Below are 18986 nucleotides of genomic sequence, written 5' to 3'. Positions count from 1 at the left end.
TTGGTTTCGATTCCCTAAAGCCCTTATAACCATTCATAATGGGTTATAAAGCTCTCATACCCATTTATAAGAAGTTATAAAGCCATACTATAACCCACGTGCACAGTAGGTTTGCATATATATAGAGATGTACATATACGGCTTCAGTCCTACAAGAAAGAATATAGTAAAGGGCACTGCACTTGTATTGTCAAAATAATTAGTAAGTTTAAAGTAGGAAGCAGAAACGAGATGTCAAGATAAGGAACAGTCTACTTTCCATCTATGTATACAAACCAGAGCACACAATCACATGAAAAGCATACAAACATTTATCGCGTTCTTGTTAATTAAATAATAAATATCTACTAAAACGGATGCATATATTGTCACAAGTTCTTTGTTAGCTTCGGTCGAAAATATAAGGGGGCAACCTGGTGCAGCCAACTGCTGTCAATCACAGACACGTTCCTACAATAATTTGTTAATATCAATACATAAAATTAGCACTTGCAGCGAGACCTCATGTAACATTTAGATGTGTAGACAATCTCATTGTACAACAAGTACTGGGCAGCTGGTTTCTTGTGGAAGAGACACGACGATGGATGAATGGCAACAGGCTGTCTTGCTCCTACCTGCAACAACAACTTGGCATATTGTATTGATAGATACTCAATGGTGTGCTCTCTGCTCTTCATAATGTACTCTACTACAGCAGTTGTAGTTACTTTCATCTACAATATTGTAATGCAGTGAAAATTAAGAGTCAACATTCTATCTTCAAGGCATTTCTATTTACTAAAGTGTACACAAAGAGCACGTATAATACAATATTTGTTTGGCCCATGCTGTAGTGATACCCACTACCCTATTTCGATCAAACATGCTAATTGGAGTTGAAATTAATCACTTGCCTATGTATTTCATCTCTCAACAGGTTTACCCTAACATGTGATTCCAAACTTAACTAACATGTGTTGACAATGCTGCTACTTGATGTGAATCATCATTCTGCCAGCTTGTAAGCAATATTTCCCTCAGCGTTGGTACTTGTGATAATTACAGATAGCTGATCCCTTACCGTAATGTAATGCCCTTCTTTCTGATATTCTGCAACATTGACAAAGAATCCAGATGTCAAACATTGCCTGCCAAACACCACTGATTGTACAACTGCTAGACATGTTATATATCACTGAGAGACCTTAGTTTACTTGTATCCTGCAACAACACAAACTGCTGCACTGAGACAACAATTCACATTTTCCAATTTCTTCCTACCTGATGACATGATTCAAATGGCAGTTGCAATTGTTCACAAATTCGTCGTAGTTGCTGCCTCACATCACTAACCTGCAAAACGCAAATGATATTAGTAACCGCATGTGCAAACAAAATTTCCAAATAAATGGTAATGTTGAATAATTGAGAATTAGCAGAAGCAGCAACAGCTGAAGCCTCAAGAAAACATCTTTAATGCAACTAACAATGCTCACAATGCATGGCAAAGATTAGTGTAAACATCAGGCTACGAAATACCTATTCATACTGTATGGCAGTGTGCCTTGGTTAACTGTCTAACAAATAAGAAAACTAAACAGAGAAAATGCTAGATATACTGTATGCGATGATAACACAAGCAATACTGTAGGTCAACATTAAGCTAAGGCTTTAGACCAACTAATGAGTGAAAGCCAGCACGTTTACCAGTATACCTCACTTCCTTTTGTTCTAGAACCCACAGTAAAAATTATTGAAATGTTAGTCAACTATGCATGATTACTGTGAGCTGTCATTATCCTACAAGAATACCATACCACTTTCATGTTTCTCTTGTTGATGAAATGTTCATTACACCATCCCTATCCGCAAATCACACAGCAGTTTGTAAAATCAGTGTTACACTTGTTACTGTGCTCACATTGTTTGATGCTGCTTTGAACGCACGATAGATGTTTAGCAACATCACATGATCACCTTCACTTGAATAAAATTTTTGATGTGCCTGAGAAGCTAGCTCTCCTTGCTGTACACAACAACAAAATGTTATCTCAAAAAGTCTAATGTAAGCAACAGAGATTTAACAAACTAGCATTCTACCTTGCCAGGTGGGCTGTATAATACAGAATCAGATGACATTAAAGCTGCAATAGTGACTGCTTCCTCTCTAAATCGTAAAAAGGAAAAAAGTGCTACATAAGATGTCTGTCTGTCTGTCTGTCTGCTCCTCCGTCTGTCTGTCTGTCTGTCAGCTGGTCCATCCCTTTGTGTACCTGTTGATGTGCCTGTGTATCTGCCTGCCTATATACTGAGTATGCTTGTCTATCACTCGATCCTTATGTGTCTTTCATATCGCTGTCTTTGAGAGTAACCACTACATCAGATTGAGTGTTGTATACAAAATACTAGCTAACTATACAATGTGTCTGTCTATTTGTCTGGAGGCTTGCATTGGCTACCTCTCAACATACAAACTTACAAGCAATTGAAATTCTTAGCTGTAAGCACTACTTTGGCTAGCTTTGGATCAATAGGAAAACGAGACATTTCTTTCCCTAGCACTGACAGCTGCACAACAACACCATACATGAAGTGAAAACACAAACATGTATTCAAACATTATCATTCCACATGCCTGTAATTTCTCATCTTTCTCCACTCCTCCCAGCAAACATAAAAGTTCCAAAGCAGACTGTAGAGCCTGCAACCATCAAATACAATTGCCAGCAACATACTATGTGCAGCTGTAATTTCTATTCTTTTTCTGTACAGTACAGTATCTCAAACAATGCTGACATTTGTGTTTAATTCTTTTGGTGTGTGTGTGTGTGTGTGTGTGTGTGTGTGTGTGTGTGTGTGTGTGTGTGTGTGTGTGTGTGTGTGTGTGTGTGTGTGTGTGTGTGTGTGTGTGTTGACCAATTAATTAACCACAAAGTGTTAATACGTCTACCTGTTTGGACGGCTTGTCCATAAAATCAAATCCTAATACATCAGACACACCAACAGCCAGTAGTTCCAAGACTGCAGTTGAAAGATTGCATCTGCCGACACCTCAAAGTCAGAACATTGCTGCTACAACTCAGATAAACCAACTGCCATAACCTCTGTATTTCTGGGACAGTCTGCTCAGCTAAACATTCAAATGATTCCTCAGTAAAGAGTCGATAGCAAACACCACTATAACACAACAACAATATAGTTAGTGACACCATCTATGCCTATACAAAATGAGCAATTATTGTGTGCCTTTCTTCTCGTCCTGCCCGTCCTAGCCGTTGTCTTGCTTGAGCTTTAGAAACTGGCCGCACTGTCAGCAGCTCCAGTTGAGTTTGAGGGTCAAAACTCCTACACAAATCCTTACATCAATTAACAAGATCTTGGAGTGATGAACTTACTTATATAAACCCAGCACTTAATGTAGACTGGACAACATGCATACGCGCGCGTGCGTGCGCGCGCGCACACACACACACACACACGCACACACACAAATGCAGAAAACACAATTGTGATTTCAAGTTTTCATTGCTGCACATACATATACTTCTACCCCACTGATAAAGTCCTTCCATCTCTGAACATCTTTTTAAGGCACACTACAATATACAGTAGATGTACAACTGGTGTGTGTGTGTGTGTGTGTGTGTGTGTGTGTGTGTGTGTGTGTGTGTGTGTGTGTGTGTGTGTGTGTGTGTGTGTGTGTGTGTGTGTGTGTGTGTGTGTGTGTGTGTGTGTGTGTGTGTGTGTGTGTGTGTGTAAAGTATGGTGTGTCTCTTTGAGGCTCAAAATTTAAGCTATTTCTGACAGTTTGACACTCACTTTGCCTTAACCATTCCTGTGTCAATAACATACTTGACACCAGGTATAGTGATAGACGTCTCTGCAATGTTTGTAGCCAAAATGATCTTACGACAACCCTTTACACAATCAACAGCATGACCTCAACACTTCATACAGTAGGACAACATGTCATCACACCGATGGAGTAGGAGAAAACACTCTTGTCTGATGTTTACTTGGAAGAGCTGCATAGAATGGGCATATCACCAATTGAGGACAATCTAAAGAAATAGAATGTCTACATTCAACGTCATGTAAGACCTACGATTGACTCATAGAATAAGCATTAAGTATGCATCAACCAGAATTACACTGAAAGTGCCAACCTGATGGGAGGTAACGCTGGCAATCTTTTATAATCCTACAAGCTGTATCAATCTCATCTTGTCCAGTTAGGAAAACAAGGATATCTCCACTAAGAAGTAAATGTGATGATTATGTATGTGGTGACTCGTAGTGTAGTGGATTATATGGTTACTGTGGAGGCTTCTCTTGATGAATTTGAAAAGCAGAAACAACAGCAGCCCGTAAGTAGTCTGTTTGACTTTCATCTGTGTAAAACACCTAAACAGCATAACAACATTTGCATCAATTTAGTTATGCAAAAGAAGCCAGCTGACCAAGAAAACGGCACACAGATAACTCCTCAAGTAGGTGCTAGACATGCAGGCAAATAACCCACAATGTAAAAACCTAGTAAAGTGACAATTAGATGAACAAGGAAAAAGACAACTAACTGTCAGAATAAAGACCAATAAATACAGTAACAAGGTCACACTGAATTAGAAACTAAAACAGCTATGCAGTTCATTACTGACCTCTACAGGATGTTGACGTCCTTGAATGTAGAGAACTTTTGCTCCACCAAAAAATACAGAAAACTGATCAGCGTGCAGAGTAGCTGACGTGACAATCACCTAGAAAACTAACTCACTGCTAAACCTGTCATACTTACAGCAAGGAAAGAAGTAGGATGTAGCTTGCTGAGAATATGCGAGACTACTGTTACACCTGCTCACCTTCAATGATTTCAGTTGCTTTGCTGCTCTTTTGTCTTTAGCTGCCTTTATGATTCCAAAGAGAATGTCTGTGTGTAGAGTTCTCTCATGAGCCTCATCCAATATCACAACACTGTATCTAGACAAGTAATATGCATGTGACACAAGCAGATCACGTTTGATCGAGAAACTGGCAAGTTTGTGTAGCATTGACATTTTAGTGAATATTAATGTAATATAAAATGTTTAAACATATTAAAATGTGAAATACAATTGGTGTCATACTTCATTAGATTTTGATCTGTCATTGCTTCTCTTAACAACATTCCATCAGTCATGTACTGTAAAACAGACCACAACATAATCACCTACCATCAAACAGACCCGACTCAGATTATACCATATATAAACTACTTAGCGAATACTAATCGATGAAAACAATATGTGAGAAAATGCCAATAAATACCATACTTGCGTGAGTATAGCCCAGGGCTTGAGCAAACTCCCATCCCCTACTTTGCCCAGTATCCTAAGATTTTCACACCGTAAAGCCTGTCAATTGGCGTTAATTGGCTGTCGATCTGTTGTGTCCAAGACTGCAAATGAGTATATGGCACTGACAGAAAGTGTGTCCATGATAGGGATGCAGAGGCAAAGAGACTTCAAGGTTTAGCGCTATTATATTCTGACAATGAATATAACCTAGAGGTGTTATTTTTCTGAGCAAGGCCCCAACCCATACGTTACCCTTGATCCTGACGAACCACTGGGGTGGGGGCATACTCGAGCGAGTATGGTATCCTAAATGTGACAAGATGCAGACAACCTTGACTCTTGTTTGGAAAGAAGAGCAGTCATCAAAACGAACAGAATATCCAACCTGCAAAACGACAGACACACTAATTAGTAACAATGCAAACATGTTTATGTTGATCAAGGTTAGGCTTACATCTGCTACACAGAAAGTTTAGTAGTCTCACCTCAGCTCCGAGACGAACTCCCATTTCTGCAGCAACTCTCTCTGCTACTGTTGTAGCAGCAACACGACGAGGCTAAAGCATAATCAAGTCTTAGGTTTATATACGAATGTAATTCTGTTAGTAACGTCTAATGATAGAAAATATATAAAACATATTTAAATTATATAAAAATATTTAACAATTATATTATTAAATTATAATATTTATATAATTAGATTACAATTATCTACTTGCCTGTGTGCAAGCTATTACTCCATTCTTTGACAATCCAGCTTCATAGAGATACTGAAAACATGCATTTCACTACTAGAAATGACAGACGTGAGCAGATTTGTTTCTCTACTTGAGGAATTTGAGTTGTTTTGCCGCTGCCAGTCTCTCCAATAATTATCAAACAATTGTGACCCATAATCTCGTCCAACAAGCTCTTTCTGGCTGAAAATATTGGAAGATTTCGCCTCTGCGACTGCATGAGAGCGCGCTTTCAAACACACCTACGGGACTTTACCAAAGGACCCGGATGCTAGTAGAATGGATAAGGAAATGACGTTACAAGAATTTCTCGCTACGCCTGACGTTGATTTGGGCGCATTTCAGGCTAAGCTGATAGGTATTGGAGTGAAGAGAGTGCAACACCTAGAAGATGCAGGAGACGAAGATTTGGTTGGAATTGGCCTGACGAGCATCGAACTGCGCAGACTCAAAAGATCTTATGAAAAATACAAAAAGGGAACGAAAAAGAAGAAAGACGGACCTAAAAAGATATTTTCCAAAGTGGTATGAAAATAAGATTGATAGCAAACGTGTGGTTTAGTAGGCGTGGTTTAGTAGGCGTGGTTAGATAGAACCAGTTACTGCATGCTAGGCTAGTAGTTTTAGTTTGCAGTGAGTCAGTGTTGTGTTGCGTTGGTTATCAGTGAGCTAGAGTGCTCAGTGAATATATGTTCTGTGTATAGTGTACGAGTGAATGTACAGTGTTATTACTGTTGAACCCTTAATTAATTAATAGACCACGAATGCCATAACGTATTGTTGGTAAGGTTTGTGAAGAATTGGTGCTGACAAAAATGTGTGTGTGTGTGTGTGTGTGTGTGTGTGTGTGTGTGTGTGTGTGTGTGTGTGTGTGTGCCACAATTGGTTAGAGAGTGCGTTTGGAGAATGGAAACATCCGGGACCTTGCAGGGTTGCAAGTTCAAGTCACAGTGATGGCAAGCTATGGCATAATTCCTTGGGCAAGAAACTAGCACACAGTTGCTTCTCTCGACTCATGAGTATAAATGAGTACCTGGACTTTGACTGAGGTGGCAAAGGCCTCTGACTGCGACGAAGTCCATCAGCCTCTGGGTCTGGGTGGGACTTCGGGTGCCCACACCACAGTTGGACAAGCAGCCGGTGCTCCTGCGAGCACCCGGCCAGGCTCCAGGAGATTGCTTAGCACGGCCCATAGCTCCTGCACAGGAACTAGCCATCTGGCTTGGGGCATTACCGTTTAACCGCAGCTCCTTATCCATTTGCCATTGTGTGTGTATGTGTATGTGTGTGTGTGTGTGTGTGTGTGTGTGTGTGTGTGTGTGTGTGTGTGTGTGTGTGTGTGTGTGTGTGTGTGTGTGTGTGTGTGTGTGTGTGCACGCACACAGCAATCGATAACGGTTTATTGACTTGCTTGTTCAATAACAGTTTGGAAAGAGTAAGAAGAAAGATTCAAAATCAGATTTGAAAGAGGGACAGTTTGCTGAGGAGGAAGAACATTTTGTTGACATGGGGAGGGGGCAGCGTTACTCATATCCTAGGGATAAAGCAGATGCTCATTTGCTCCCTTTGAGAACCAGCAAACAAAATATCACAACTGTGTGCCTTATTGCAATGGATGAACTTGACATTGCTGAGGAAATTGGGAAGGGGGAGTTTGGAAGAGTGAACCGTGGAGTTTGGAGAAAGCAAGATATGGAGGTACTTTAGTTACCTTTACAAGCACAATGACAGAACTTCAAGTTACTCAGATGAAATTGGACTAACTGGCAAAACTGACTGCAGATGGACAGACAGGACGTTTTAAATAGTTTTGGTTGTAATAGCATTAGTTATGGAAATATATGAAAAAGACAGACAAACAGACAGACAGACAGACAGACAGACAGACAAGATGAACACAGAATGGACGGATGGGTGGATTACATTTATTTCAGAAAGACTGATGATAGAATCAACATAAAGACAAGGTAACTTAAGGCCTGTCCACACTTGCAACTGGATCGCAATAAATCCAATCCACATTGCGAGGTGGTTTTGATCGTGATCGGTTGAATCCAATTAGAAATAGTGGGCATTACCTTCAAGTACGCTACGCGTGTAGTCGGAGCATCTAACACTCCTCACTCTTCTTTGTTCTCGCTCACCGTACGTCGCTGTATCAACGCTTTCCACAAGCAAAGAAGCGACACGTACACATCGGTCGTCAGTCACGTGATATCGAAAATGAGGCAGAGGTAGCGTTTTCAAAGTGCAGTGTGGATGCTCGCTATCCCGATCGGATCGCGATCCATTCTGGTCTAGTGTGGACAGGGCTTAAAACATAGTGTGCATGCATGTATGTATGTATGTATGTATGTATGGACAACAAAGAATTAAGGCATACAAGAAATGGAAGAGCTATAGACATCATGGTAATTTGCAGTGATTGTTTGCAGACAATGATTTACACCTTAATACAACACTTGTCTTTTCTATGTGTTTGTCTTTTTACTACATTGACAGTGGAAACACACTGCTGTTCTTTAGTGTTTTGTACTACATTTGTGTAATTAATTGATACGCAATAGACAAATTCTGTTTAGATTCCTGTTGCTGTAAAATGTTTGGATGAGAGACGAAGCAAACAAGAGCAAGATGCGTTTATGAAGGAGGCAAATGTGATGCACCAGATTCAGCATGACAATATTATTCGCCTTTATGGCATTGTGCTCTCTGAACCATACAGACTGGTAAACAGCTCATTACAACAGTTTCAGCAATCGTTTAATCTAGATTGTTGGTTAGGTGACCGAGCTGGCACCTCTTGGTTGTCTAGTTGATTTTCTGAGAGCTGTTCCTCGTAAAGTGTATATCTATCAGCTGTGTGAATTCTCATGTCAGATTGCATGTGGCATGGCTTATCTTGAAGAAAAGAAGTACATTCATCGTGATCTTGCAGCAAGGAACATTCTGTTGACAAGCGAGGATCAGGTAGACAAACTTATGAGCTCATAAGAATAGGTCACATGTAAAAACTTACGTTGTTATTGGCACAACAAAAGCTATTTTAACCACAAGAACTAAGGCAGTTTGGTTTGTTTAGGTGAAAATTAGTGATTTTGGGTTAACACGAGCAGCCAATCAAGGTGAACATACGTATCTCATGTCAAGAAATTGTGTTCTTCCTATTGCCTGGTAAAGAGATGACAATATTGAAATTGTTAAAGTGTTTATGTGCCAAGTGTCTTATGCTTTTGTTGCTGTAGGACTGCGCCTGAAGCACTGGACAAAAAAGAATTTACAACAGCTTCAGATGTCTGGAGTTTTGGGATTACCTTGTGGGAAATGTTTTCATATGGCGCTGAGCCATATGATGAGATGTCACCAGTACAGGTCGTGTACATTTGTACATTGATGGACAAACTAACTGACAGGCAAACACAACAGACAGACAGTGGGGCAGGCAGACAAACAGATTATTGAATACCATACTGTAGCAAATAAAAAATAAAACAGCAATAAAATGTAACATGTTTCAGGTCTTCCGGTTTGTTCGACAGCCGAGCAATGGTCGGTTGCAAAAGCCAAATGATTGCCCTTCTAAGGTATGGCAGATTGTCAGGAGATGCTGGGAAGCCAATCCTATTGACAGACCCACTTTTCCACACATTGAACGTCATCTGAAAGCATGCATGCCCATCAAAATGCAAGTCAAACAGAGTTACAATGGAAAAGCTGCAGGAGCAGAGAGATTATCAGTCTGGAAGAATGAAATAGTAACTGTGATAGAGGAGGAGTATGTCACATACAGTAGAGCTCATGCACTCTCATTGAATTGTCATTGTTTTGTTATAGTTCTTCTTGTTACTTTGGCCAGAACCAAGCATTTGAAGTTGGTATATTTCCTAAAGATTGTGTAGTCCATCTAGGTGACACAACACAGGAAACAGCTGCAACCATTGCTAACGAGATACCCTTAGATTCACAGCTGAAAAAGTAAGTACAATTTATGTTGTATTTTGTTTTTTACTGGATTGCTATTTGTGGACAGGTTGTCTGTGACATCACCAGATATTGGTCAGAAACCATACATGAGTATGAGACCTGGTAGACAGCTTTGCACTCCAGAAGAAGAGTATGTCCCAATGAAACGTCAGAATCCACAAACTTTTGACTCTCATGACCACCAGGCTGAAGAAAGGGCAATGAGATTAGCTTTGGGTGAAAATGTACCAGTAGAGCCGCCTCCATTTCAACCAATGGGGCAGGCTCGTCGCATCCAAGTGCACCCAACCGAAATTACTCATCAACCTCAAGCAAGTCATGTTCCACCATTTACTGATTTTTCACAGCAGCATCAAGTTGCGTTGCTTGGAGATACACTGAGCCAGCGAGTCTACCCAGCCGTGCCTACCAGAAGTCAAATTGTACCTCATCGTCCTGAAACAGAACAATCGCAGATTGCTAGACATCCAGAGTTTGACTTGTACACAGAGAATGGTGGCTATGAGTGTGATCGGACAATGAACAATCAGCCAGGGCAGCATTCTCATGCTCCTTCATTAGACCACGACCACCACCCACATCCTTTTGTGCAACTCCCAAAGGACATTTCATACAATAGAGAAGAATTAACATCGCAAGAGAGGTCAATTCTTATGGAGAGACTTCGGATTAAGTTGCCTGACGTTCAAGATTCAGACATCGAATCCAAATTGGTTGAATGCAACTGGAATGTTGAAGAGGCATTTCAAAACGTTAGAGTCATTCAGATGCTTGATCTTGGACTAGAGGGGAGCACTTATGAGAAATGTCATCGTGCATTGGAACATTGCCAGTGGAAAATTGATCGAGCAGCTACCTGGCTCATGGACTCTACCATCTAACTGTACAAGCCATGGTTATACAACATGGTGTTTATAGTTATAATCATAAGCTTGCATTTTTACTTCTTGTTTGCTGCACCAGTTGGTTGTGTGAATTTTGTATGTAGACCTGTGCCATGTGACACTTCCATAGTGTTTATATCGGCTTGTCATTAATTAAAAACAATTTCAACATAAAAGAACATGTACAACAAACGGGTTTTCCGGGATTGGTTTGCAAGCGCGTTAGCTCCTAGAACACATCAACCTCTGGATTTTGCATTTATGATCTGATAATTAGAAAGGCAAAGAGGACTACTCGTACAGTCTAGAGATGCATGCTGCCGAAAGTAATCTCACGAATTAGTTTTCGTTTCACCAAAACATTGATGTACATACTGACCTAATTCCGGAAGTTCAATTGAACTCATCAGGTGGGGATGAAACAGTATACACAGAAAGTGCCATAGATTTGCTGTAAACGGTGTTGGGAATAAGGTCGATGGCTATAGGTCATTAAACGGAGAATCTCGGCCTAATAATTATTTGCCAACCGGAAACTGGTAAAATACACGTACGTATATACACACGCATTAGCTGAATCGCAAACAGACTGCATACGCTCGCGTTACCTGTGGGAGGACATAGAAGATTGAGTTTCCCCGAACTTCCGCGTCTTCGAGATAGCGATGGATGGCGCTACACGATGGTTGCAAGTCATTTGCTTCTTCTACTTCACATTGTCTACTGTCTGGTCTTTTTGTCCGACCACGAATGTCTTGATTAGGAATGAAGCGCAATGCGCTTGCTGTAAAGTGCAACGCAGTAAGGATGTTCACGTCAATTGCGCTGACTGCAATCTAGAAAGCATACCAACGTGTCTAGATCGTCCCAAAGAAGTGCAACGTCTGGACTTGTCTAGAAACTTGTTGAAAACGCTGGAAAATTTGACGATGTTCCCTGGTCTTAGAGAATTGAACGTGTCAGAGAATCAGCTTGAGGATATCACTGAGCTGAAGAGGATGAGACTCACCAATTTGACGACAATAACAATGAACTCTAACTTTCTGAGTGATGTGAGTCCACTGGCCACAATACCGTCCCTTACTGAAATTGATTTGAGTGACAATTGTCTCAATTTGTACTCTGACGAGTTCTCTATTTCCAATGCCACTTTGAGTGGTCTCAGAATATTGCGTCTAAAAAGTTGTTGCATCAAAGACAAAACTCTTCACAGAGTTATTCCGGTGCAGTCATTCAAGTCTCTTCGACACCTTGACCTTTCAAGTAATGGAGGCATCACCAGTCTGTCATTCATTGGTTGCAATCTTTCAGCTCTACAAACTCTAAGAGTGGCTCGAAATCCAGTGAGAAATCTAAGCACACTGTTCCAAACGGGTAGAAACAAGCATTGTGTTTCTGATATGCCCCAAAATTTGACAGAGCTTGACTTACAAAAAACCCTCATCACTAACTTGTCTCCATTGATCACAAAAAATGTTAGTGGAAACATCAAACGTCTTCATTTAGGAAGTCTGGTAATATGGCAGCCACATCTAGGTGCTTTCTTCAACAGCTCACTGTTTCCCAATCTGGAACGACTTTCTCTTCCATTTGCAACATTCCTCAACAGAAGTATGCTGTCATCATGCAACCTGCCGGTGAAGCTCAAAGAGCTGGATATGAGTGGCATTCTGCTTTCAAATCTAAGTTTTCTTGCTGGAGCATCAGAACTTGAGATACTACGACTAAGTCACATCACTGGCGAATGGTCAAACAGCAATAGAGAGAGCTGCAGGAAGGTGTCGTTAAACACATTGACTAGACCTAATCTAAGACATCTCCGACATCTGGATCTCAGCTACTCTTGTCTGACTGACGTAAATCAGTTGTCCAATTTGTCATCACAAATGGGCCTCAAGTTTCTAGATTTGACTGGAACCACAACAAATGGTCTTGATTTCATAGATTTTTCTAAGTGGAAGAATCTGAACATGTTGAATATAAGCCAGACAGGCGTGCTGAATATCACAGACAAAATGGTTCCATCTTCTCTTCAGCATCTGAATGCCTCACATAATCCATTACACAACTTTACATCAACAGCATCAAAGTTACGGAGTGTGGATGTGTCAGCTGCTCCTCACAGCTCTGTTGCAATTCGTGATTGGCAATTTCTTCACAACAATCGACTTATTTCACATCTTCATGTCAATGGACAGTTGCACTTCAACCTGGCCTTCCTTCAGTACATTTCAACTCTCAAATCACTGCACATTCAAGATACTAGATATTTTTGTGATAACAAAGTTCACAAGGCTACGGATGTTAGATGGATTGAGCAGAGTCACAATATTAATGAACTAAACATTGGCAACACATGCTTTGTTAACTTTGGTCTTCTGAGCAATTTGACAAACTTGACATATCTCATTGCAGACGGTAATGGAATTGCAAACATTGATGGTGTAGAAAGAATGACTAACCTAGAAGTTCTGGATTTAGGAGAGAATCCCAGCCTGACCAATGTATCAGCACTACAAGGAAATCCATCATTGTCATATTTAGATCTCAAATCAACTGGAATTGGTGGTTCCCTGCAATATGTCATTGCAACACTTCCAAAACTGGTATATCTGAGTGTGTCTCATACCAAAGTGACTGCAGTAGAAGATGTGATTGGTAGCTGTAACTCAACAAAGCCGTTTCGACTCCGACAACTAGAATTAGATCAAAACAGAATCACAGTGTTACAGCCTTATGTTTTTGATGGCATGAACAAACTGCACGTGATCAATATGAGCTCCTGTTCGCTAAAAACCCTTCCAGTGGGAGCATTTGCACATTTGCGATCACTCAGGTATCTAGATGTTTCTAACAATTCTGACATGCAGTCGGTACAATCAAAGGCAATCCACAGCTGCTCCAATCTGAAAGGTGTTTGGCTTACGAATAATCCAATCACATATTTTGATCCAGACAACTTCCAACAAACTCCAAACTTCCGATTTCTTTCAGCCTATCAGTGTGCTGCTTGCTGCATAGCATTTTCTGGTGGTCAGAAAAAGAAACTACCAAAGTCAGTTCCATCATCAAACTGCCAATGTGATAAAGAATTAGCTGGCACTGCATCGTGTCGGAACTTAGTGAGTCAAGATGGACTTGAAGCTGTTATGGGTTTGGAATCTGCTCTTGCTATTTTTGGAAATATAGTTGTTATGATTTGGAGAGTGAGGCTTCTACGTAGCAAATATCGTGCTTCACATCCTACTAGTTGGATGATCATCACTTTGGCAATTGCAGATCTATGCACGGGCATCTATTTGTTAATTATCGTGTTAGCTGACCAACTATTCGACTACCAGTATGCTTTATATGCCATTGACTGGACATACAGTCCATGGTGCAAACTGGCTAGCTATCTCGCTGTATTCAGCACTCAACTGTCAGTCAGTGTCTTGATCACTATGGCAACAACAACTGTACTGGCTATTCGAAATTCTTGCCGATCAAGCAACACTAAATTTGTGCTTGTACTGTTGGCTGTAGAGGTTGTTGCTGCTGCTGCTGTTGCTGCAATTCCACTGATTCTACAAGGTGCTGATGACCCAAGGGGACTGTGGTCAGGCATCTGTTTGCCACTTGCTGTGCAGCAAGAACTCGTTTTCGAGTTTGCTTTGCCACTGATGACTGCATACACATTAGCCATCCTGGTGTCAGCCACCATGTATATATACATTGCCTATGTCACTTTGAAGCATGGTCGAGGATATGCACAAGGACAGTCAAGGAATCAAGATGAGACATACAAGCGATTAGTCAAACGGCTGGCTCTTATTGTCACTGTCGATATCATTTGTTATTTACCATCATTCATTGCTCTGACAGTTGATCCAGCACTGGAAGTCATTTCCTACGAAGTGACTGCATACGTCACCATACTGACTCTGCCAATAAATGCTGCTACTAATCCTATACTATACACGTTGTCCAGTGACAAGTTTGTTAATTGGGTAAAAAGAAGGTGTGGAAGTCACATCATGAGTGATGATTGGAACACTGACATAACAACAGATTTCAACAGTCAAGGTTATCGGAGAGAAGAGACTGAAAACTCTGCAGACACCAGCTATAATGAGCAATGTGTGGTCTTTACTGGTGGCGAGAATGCAATCAGCATGGATGAAGCAACAGAATTTGCTACAAATTAATGTATCTCGATCAAAACTAATGTAAGGCATTGTCACTTGTTGTCTAGAGCAAGGCCGTAGCTTGTAGCTCAGGTTCTTTAATGAAGCCGTAAGGCTCAACTTTCGTGTGCACGCAATTGCGCTGTATTGTCTTTTCCTGTGATTTAATTAATAATTATTAATAACAGTGTTACGTATATACACAAATGATTATAATTAACTAAACAGTGACAGCGTCGATCATATACCCGTCTCTGTTAGTTGACTATACGTACTAGTATAACTGAAGTTGTGCTTTTTCACTCTCGCTTCCACAGAAGTGCAGTACTTCGCAAAACTAAATTCCTAATTTAGATCGAATTACGAATTTAGACGCCACTTTGTTTCTAGGCGTTACTTGAATTTATCTAAAATTGCACAAAGTAACTGTTGTTTCACGTGACCACATATTCCTTATTAAAACCGCTAAATTAGTTTGTAGATCTAGCTATAGACTAGATAGAGAGCTAGAGATGTCGTCTCTGTGCTAATTTACAGAAAAACGCAACACGCGATAGAGTCTACTTGCAGTATAACACAAACCTAAAATGGCATGCCTTCATCGCAATTTCACTTTGTCGTGTAGAACGTTGTGTTCAAACTGTTGTTTCGTTACGACGCATGCGCATGTTTCGACAAAGACATGTCCCGTACGTTTGAGCGCGTATTTTGATTGTGATGGAAAAGCAATTGATGGACGCCGTCAACAGGCTAGAAATCAGGTTGCGTAATCTATTCATTAATTAAATATGTCGTAAGTGTTAATTTTCGGATGATGCGACGACGATTAGAATCACGCAGATCTAGAGGCCAAATTCAGTTTGCGTGGCGTCTGTTGCCATGCAACTTTGTTCGCTTGAGTAATATAATTTGAACTAAGACTGTTTAGTTTTCGATCTCATTTTACCAATCTACACATAACCAGCTTAGATCTAAGTGCAAACGTCACATTGACTGTGGATTTGTAAAGTTGAGAAGGAAACAGAGAAACACTCTTGTGGAATTCTTTGTTTATGCTAGGGAACAGCTAGCAGTTTACATTAGGCAGGGTTCTTGTTGTGGCAGTAGAATATCTGATGTTAGGAGTCTTAATTTCCACGGTCAATTCAGGGCTTGATGGTTGAGTTCTAATTGGAATTCATTTTACTTTACTTCCAGTTGAGAACTTCTAAAGCTAGGTTTATGACTGTGGTTTTGAATTTCACTTTCAGTGGTCTGTGAGCGACATCTGGTGCTTTTTACGTCTCGTACGTGCTAGGAGACAAATTTAATTTTGACAGTACATGAGGGTATATGTTTAATTGATTGTTTTACTGTGTTTTGATCACCAGATCTACAGCTATAATACACTGTACATGTACTGCACCAAGAGAGGGGATAAGCGCAAGAGATACATCGAGAATATTTTAGAAAACCTCTCTCAAGCGATATATAGGTGCCACTGCTGTCAATGCTCTTATGAGTTAGGGTTATAAGTTGTACACTTGTGACAATGTACACACCAATGTTGCCTGTATTTATTGGGAGATTTTGGTGTAAATAATTCTTAGTGTATGTAGCATGCATGCAGTAATGGACCAAGCTGTTGCACCCAAGGGTGGACTGATGATATAGCTATTGATCCTCCAATTATGTTTTAGAGAGATCATAAGCTTATTAGAAAGAGGAGCAAAACCAAGCACTTGTTTGGCAGATGGTACTCCTATTCTACATTTGATGGTAGGAGGAGAACGTATGCCATTGCAGGAAGAAATTGCTGAGCTTTTATTGTCATATGGTTCCTGTGTTAACAAACAAGCACAAGATGGCAGTACAGCTCTACACGTTGCTGCTAGTTGGGGACGGATGGACATGATTTATCTGCTGGTGTGTAATGGGGCTGATGTGGATATGCAAGACGAAGAGGGCTATACTCCAGCAGATGTAGCAGCATTTCACAAACATCAATCATGTGAAAAGTGGCTACGATCATGTTCTACAGCTCTAGTAATGGAGAGTAGTATTTTCTATATGTCTCAGATGGAAGAGACAGAAACAGATGAAGAAGAGGATGAGACAATACTATTTGTTGAGACGCCTGAGATCAGTTATGGTGAGGAAGTTGAGGAGCAAGATGGTGAAGACGACAGCAGCTGCAGTGAAGTCCCAAGTGCGATATTACAGATGACAAATAAAGAGTTACGAGAGGCCTTGAAAACCAAGGGAGTTGATCCGGGTCCATTCTCAGCATCAACGAAACCGTTGTATGGAAGGTATCTTCACCGTTTAGAGCAAGGAAGAGCAGAGGCATCCAACTCTAAACACAGTAAGGATGTGACATTTATACTTAAGATTACACATCATCTGCACATGATGTGTTTTCTCACTCAATAGGTTTCCCTAATGTCTTGTCTCAGACTCTACTGTCTCAATCACTTCCTGAGATGTCAGATATCGAAGAGCAGCTCAGACAATCTTTTGCAGGTAGAGAAGATTGGAGAGAAGGCATCCTAAAAACAGCATTCAATTATATCATCATCGACCCACGTCAACTGCCTGATGATTTCTTGGAGAGATCAAAGAGAGATCTAGAGCTCTGTCACAAGATTGAATCCTTCAAACAGTTTATAGAAAGTATCTTCTATGTTGGAAAAGGCAAGAGGTCAAGGCCATATCAACACCTGAGGGAAGCAATCACAGATAAGGTTGTTCTTTTTTGGAGAGCAATTCATTGTTGTAGCCTGCATCCACTGATCTGTACCTTGCCTGTTATCTTACTGCCAGTGCTGTGTCGTGTTTATGGCGTGTTATATGTTGTGATAGGCTAGTAAGAAGGTGGCTAGGATCAGAGACATCTGGAGTGACGACAGAGGAGTTGTATCACTACACATTTTTCAGTCTGCTATACCTGTTGAGGCTTACACTCGGGAAGCGTGTATGATTGCAGCTCTTGGTAAGTGAACTTTCATACTCGTAAGCCAATCTAATGCGGTCATAGTATGTGTCTGATATTGCAGGTCTGTCTCATTTAACAAATGTCCAGAGAGGACAAGTGTACGGCATTGCATGCACATGGTCACAAAACCAATTGCAAAAAATGGGGGTATTTTATTTGTATCGTGCTTTTTGTATTTTATTGAGCGAAGGCTTGTCTGAAATCAAGCTGAGACATTTCAAATCCTAATTTGTAGTTTGTACACATTACTTTTCATACCCCTGATTTAATTTAATTAAACACTGAATTGTTCTTAGCGATTATTGCACGCAGACTATCAACTGTCCTAGAGCGAGAATGCACGTATTTTAGTGCCTTAAATGACAGACCTAGAGTTCAAATAAAACAAGATATAATTATAACAGATTGCGACTAATCGTCAGTGCTTCATTTCTGTTCCGCTGGAAGGCAAATAGATATAATCTGATGCACAGTTAAGCATTGACTTTTACCCTTTTACTTCACAAAGAATCTGACGCATAGCTATAGCAGTAGATCACAAGCAAAGGTCTAGACGTAACAGTACTAGTGAGACATGGCTGCTTACTATGGCAAGCTAGAGAATGACGTCAACGTTAATACTACACCGCCAACCTAAGCCTAGGAATCGACCGACATTGACGTAGAAATTATCTAATCCAGTGACTTCACACTGGCGAAATAGAGATGGTAGACTACACCGGTTACTTACCGTGATGATCTCAGTATATATCACTACAGTTGCAGGGTTGTATTTCCTGTGACATCAGCATATGGTGGTGTTTGACGTGTACTCTTACGACAATGATCTACCATACTTGTTGATGTACCTGGTTACATGTGGTGACGTGTAGTGATGGAGGGTCACTATATTGCCGCCCACGTGCACGTGACGTCAATACCAGCTC

General features: G+C 40.6%; 3 protein-coding genes across 3 annotated transcripts; 2 read left to right on the top strand and 1 right to left on the bottom strand.

The window, feature by feature from the left end:
* Window positions 1-240: 240 nt before the first annotated feature.
* On the bottom strand, window positions 241-6302 carry LOC134181988 (ATP-dependent RNA helicase DHX33-like). Its single transcript, XM_062649294.1, has 24 exons — window positions 6144-6302; window positions 6035-6085; window positions 5801-5872; window positions 5647-5700; window positions 5106-5161; window positions 4842-4959; window positions 4641-4739; window positions 4301-4386; window positions 4149-4237; window positions 3961-4043; window positions 3802-3899; window positions 3229-3327; window positions 3085-3159; window positions 2933-3023; window positions 2618-2683; window positions 2462-2550; window positions 2083-2149; window positions 1904-2008; window positions 1800-1844; window positions 1264-1335; window positions 1187-1203; window positions 1064-1130; window positions 502-617; window positions 241-450 (listed from the first exon to the last, which is right to left on the bottom strand). Exons 1-24 carry the CDS (start codon window positions 6270-6272, stop codon window positions 369-371), a joined length of 1926 nt encoding a protein of 641 aa, XP_062505278.1. The 5' UTR covers window positions 6273-6302; the 3' UTR covers window positions 241-368.
* On the top strand, window positions 6271-11110 carry LOC134181987 (activated CDC42 kinase 1-like). The gene is made up of 9 exons (XM_062649293.1): window positions 6271-6577; window positions 7478-7750; window positions 8635-8781; window positions 8837-9022; window positions 9135-9226; window positions 9298-9424; window positions 9571-9827; window positions 9887-10027; window positions 10083-11110. The coding sequence occupies exons 1-9, from the start codon at window positions 6332-6334 to the stop codon at window positions 10915-10917; spliced, it is 2304 nt and encodes a 767-aa protein (XP_062505277.1). The 5' UTR covers window positions 6271-6331; the 3' UTR covers window positions 10918-11110.
* A 4682-nt stretch (window positions 11111-15792) lies between these two features.
* On the top strand, window positions 15793-18831 carry LOC134182490 (ankyrin repeat and LEM domain-containing protein 1-like). The gene is made up of 5 exons (XM_062649894.1): window positions 15793-15847; window positions 16766-17430; window positions 17499-17809; window positions 17928-18057; window positions 18122-18831. The coding sequence occupies exons 1-5, from the start codon at window positions 15804-15806 to the stop codon at window positions 18286-18288; spliced, it is 1317 nt and encodes a 438-aa protein (XP_062505878.1). The 5' UTR covers window positions 15793-15803; the 3' UTR covers window positions 18289-18831.
* Window positions 18832-18986: the final 155 nt, after the last annotated feature.

The sequence above is a fragment of the Corticium candelabrum genome, chromosome 7 (assembly GCF_963422355.1).
Source record: "Corticium candelabrum chromosome 7, ooCorCand1.1, whole genome shotgun sequence".
NCBI lineage: Eukaryota > Metazoa > Porifera > Homoscleromorpha > Homosclerophorida > Plakinidae > Corticium > Corticium candelabrum.
The sequence above is the reverse complement of the archived record's forward strand: the minus strand, read 5'-3'. Positions and strand labels throughout refer to the sequence as shown.

What these genes read in the sequence shown, in the direction of transcription:
- LOC134181988 (XM_062649294.1), bottom strand. Translation starts at nt 6,272, where the DNA reads ATGCAGTCGCAGAGGCGAAATCTTCCAATATTTTCAGCCAGAAAGAGC. An exon ending in ACAGGAATGGTTAAGGCAAA is followed by an intron (nt 3,328 to 3,801) that starts GTGAGTGTCAAA and finishes GGATTTGTGTAG; the next exon opens with GAGTTTTGACCCTCAAACTC. An exon ending in TCAAAGCAGCATCAAACAAT is followed by an intron (nt 1,845 to 1,903) that starts GTGAGCACAGTA and finishes ATTTGCGGATAG; the next exon opens with GGATGGTGTAATGAACATTT.
- LOC134181987 (XM_062649293.1), top strand. Translation starts at nt 6,332, where the DNA reads ATGGATAAGGAAATGACGTTACAAGAATTTCTCGCTACGCCTGACGTT. An exon ending in AAAAGATATTTTCCAAAGTG is followed by an intron (nt 6,578 to 7,477) that starts GTATGAAAATAA and finishes GTTCAATAACAG; the next exon opens with TTTGGAAAGAGTAAGAAGAA. An exon ending in TGTGTTCTTCCTATTGCCTG is followed by an intron (nt 9,227 to 9,297) that starts GTAAAGAGATGA and finishes TTGTTGCTGTAG; the next exon opens with GACTGCGCCTGAAGCACTGG.
- LOC134182490 (XM_062649894.1), top strand. Translation starts at nt 15,804, where the DNA reads ATGGAAAAGCAATTGATGGACGCCGTCAACAGGCTAGAAATCAG. An exon ending in GGCATCCAACTCTAAACACA is followed by an intron (nt 17,431 to 17,498) that starts GTAAGGATGTGA and finishes CTCACTCAATAG; the next exon opens with GTTTCCCTAATGTCTTGTCT. An exon ending in GTGTATGATTGCAGCTCTTG is followed by an intron (nt 18,058 to 18,121) that starts GTAAGTGAACTT and finishes CTGATATTGCAG; the next exon opens with GTCTGTCTCATTTAACAAAT.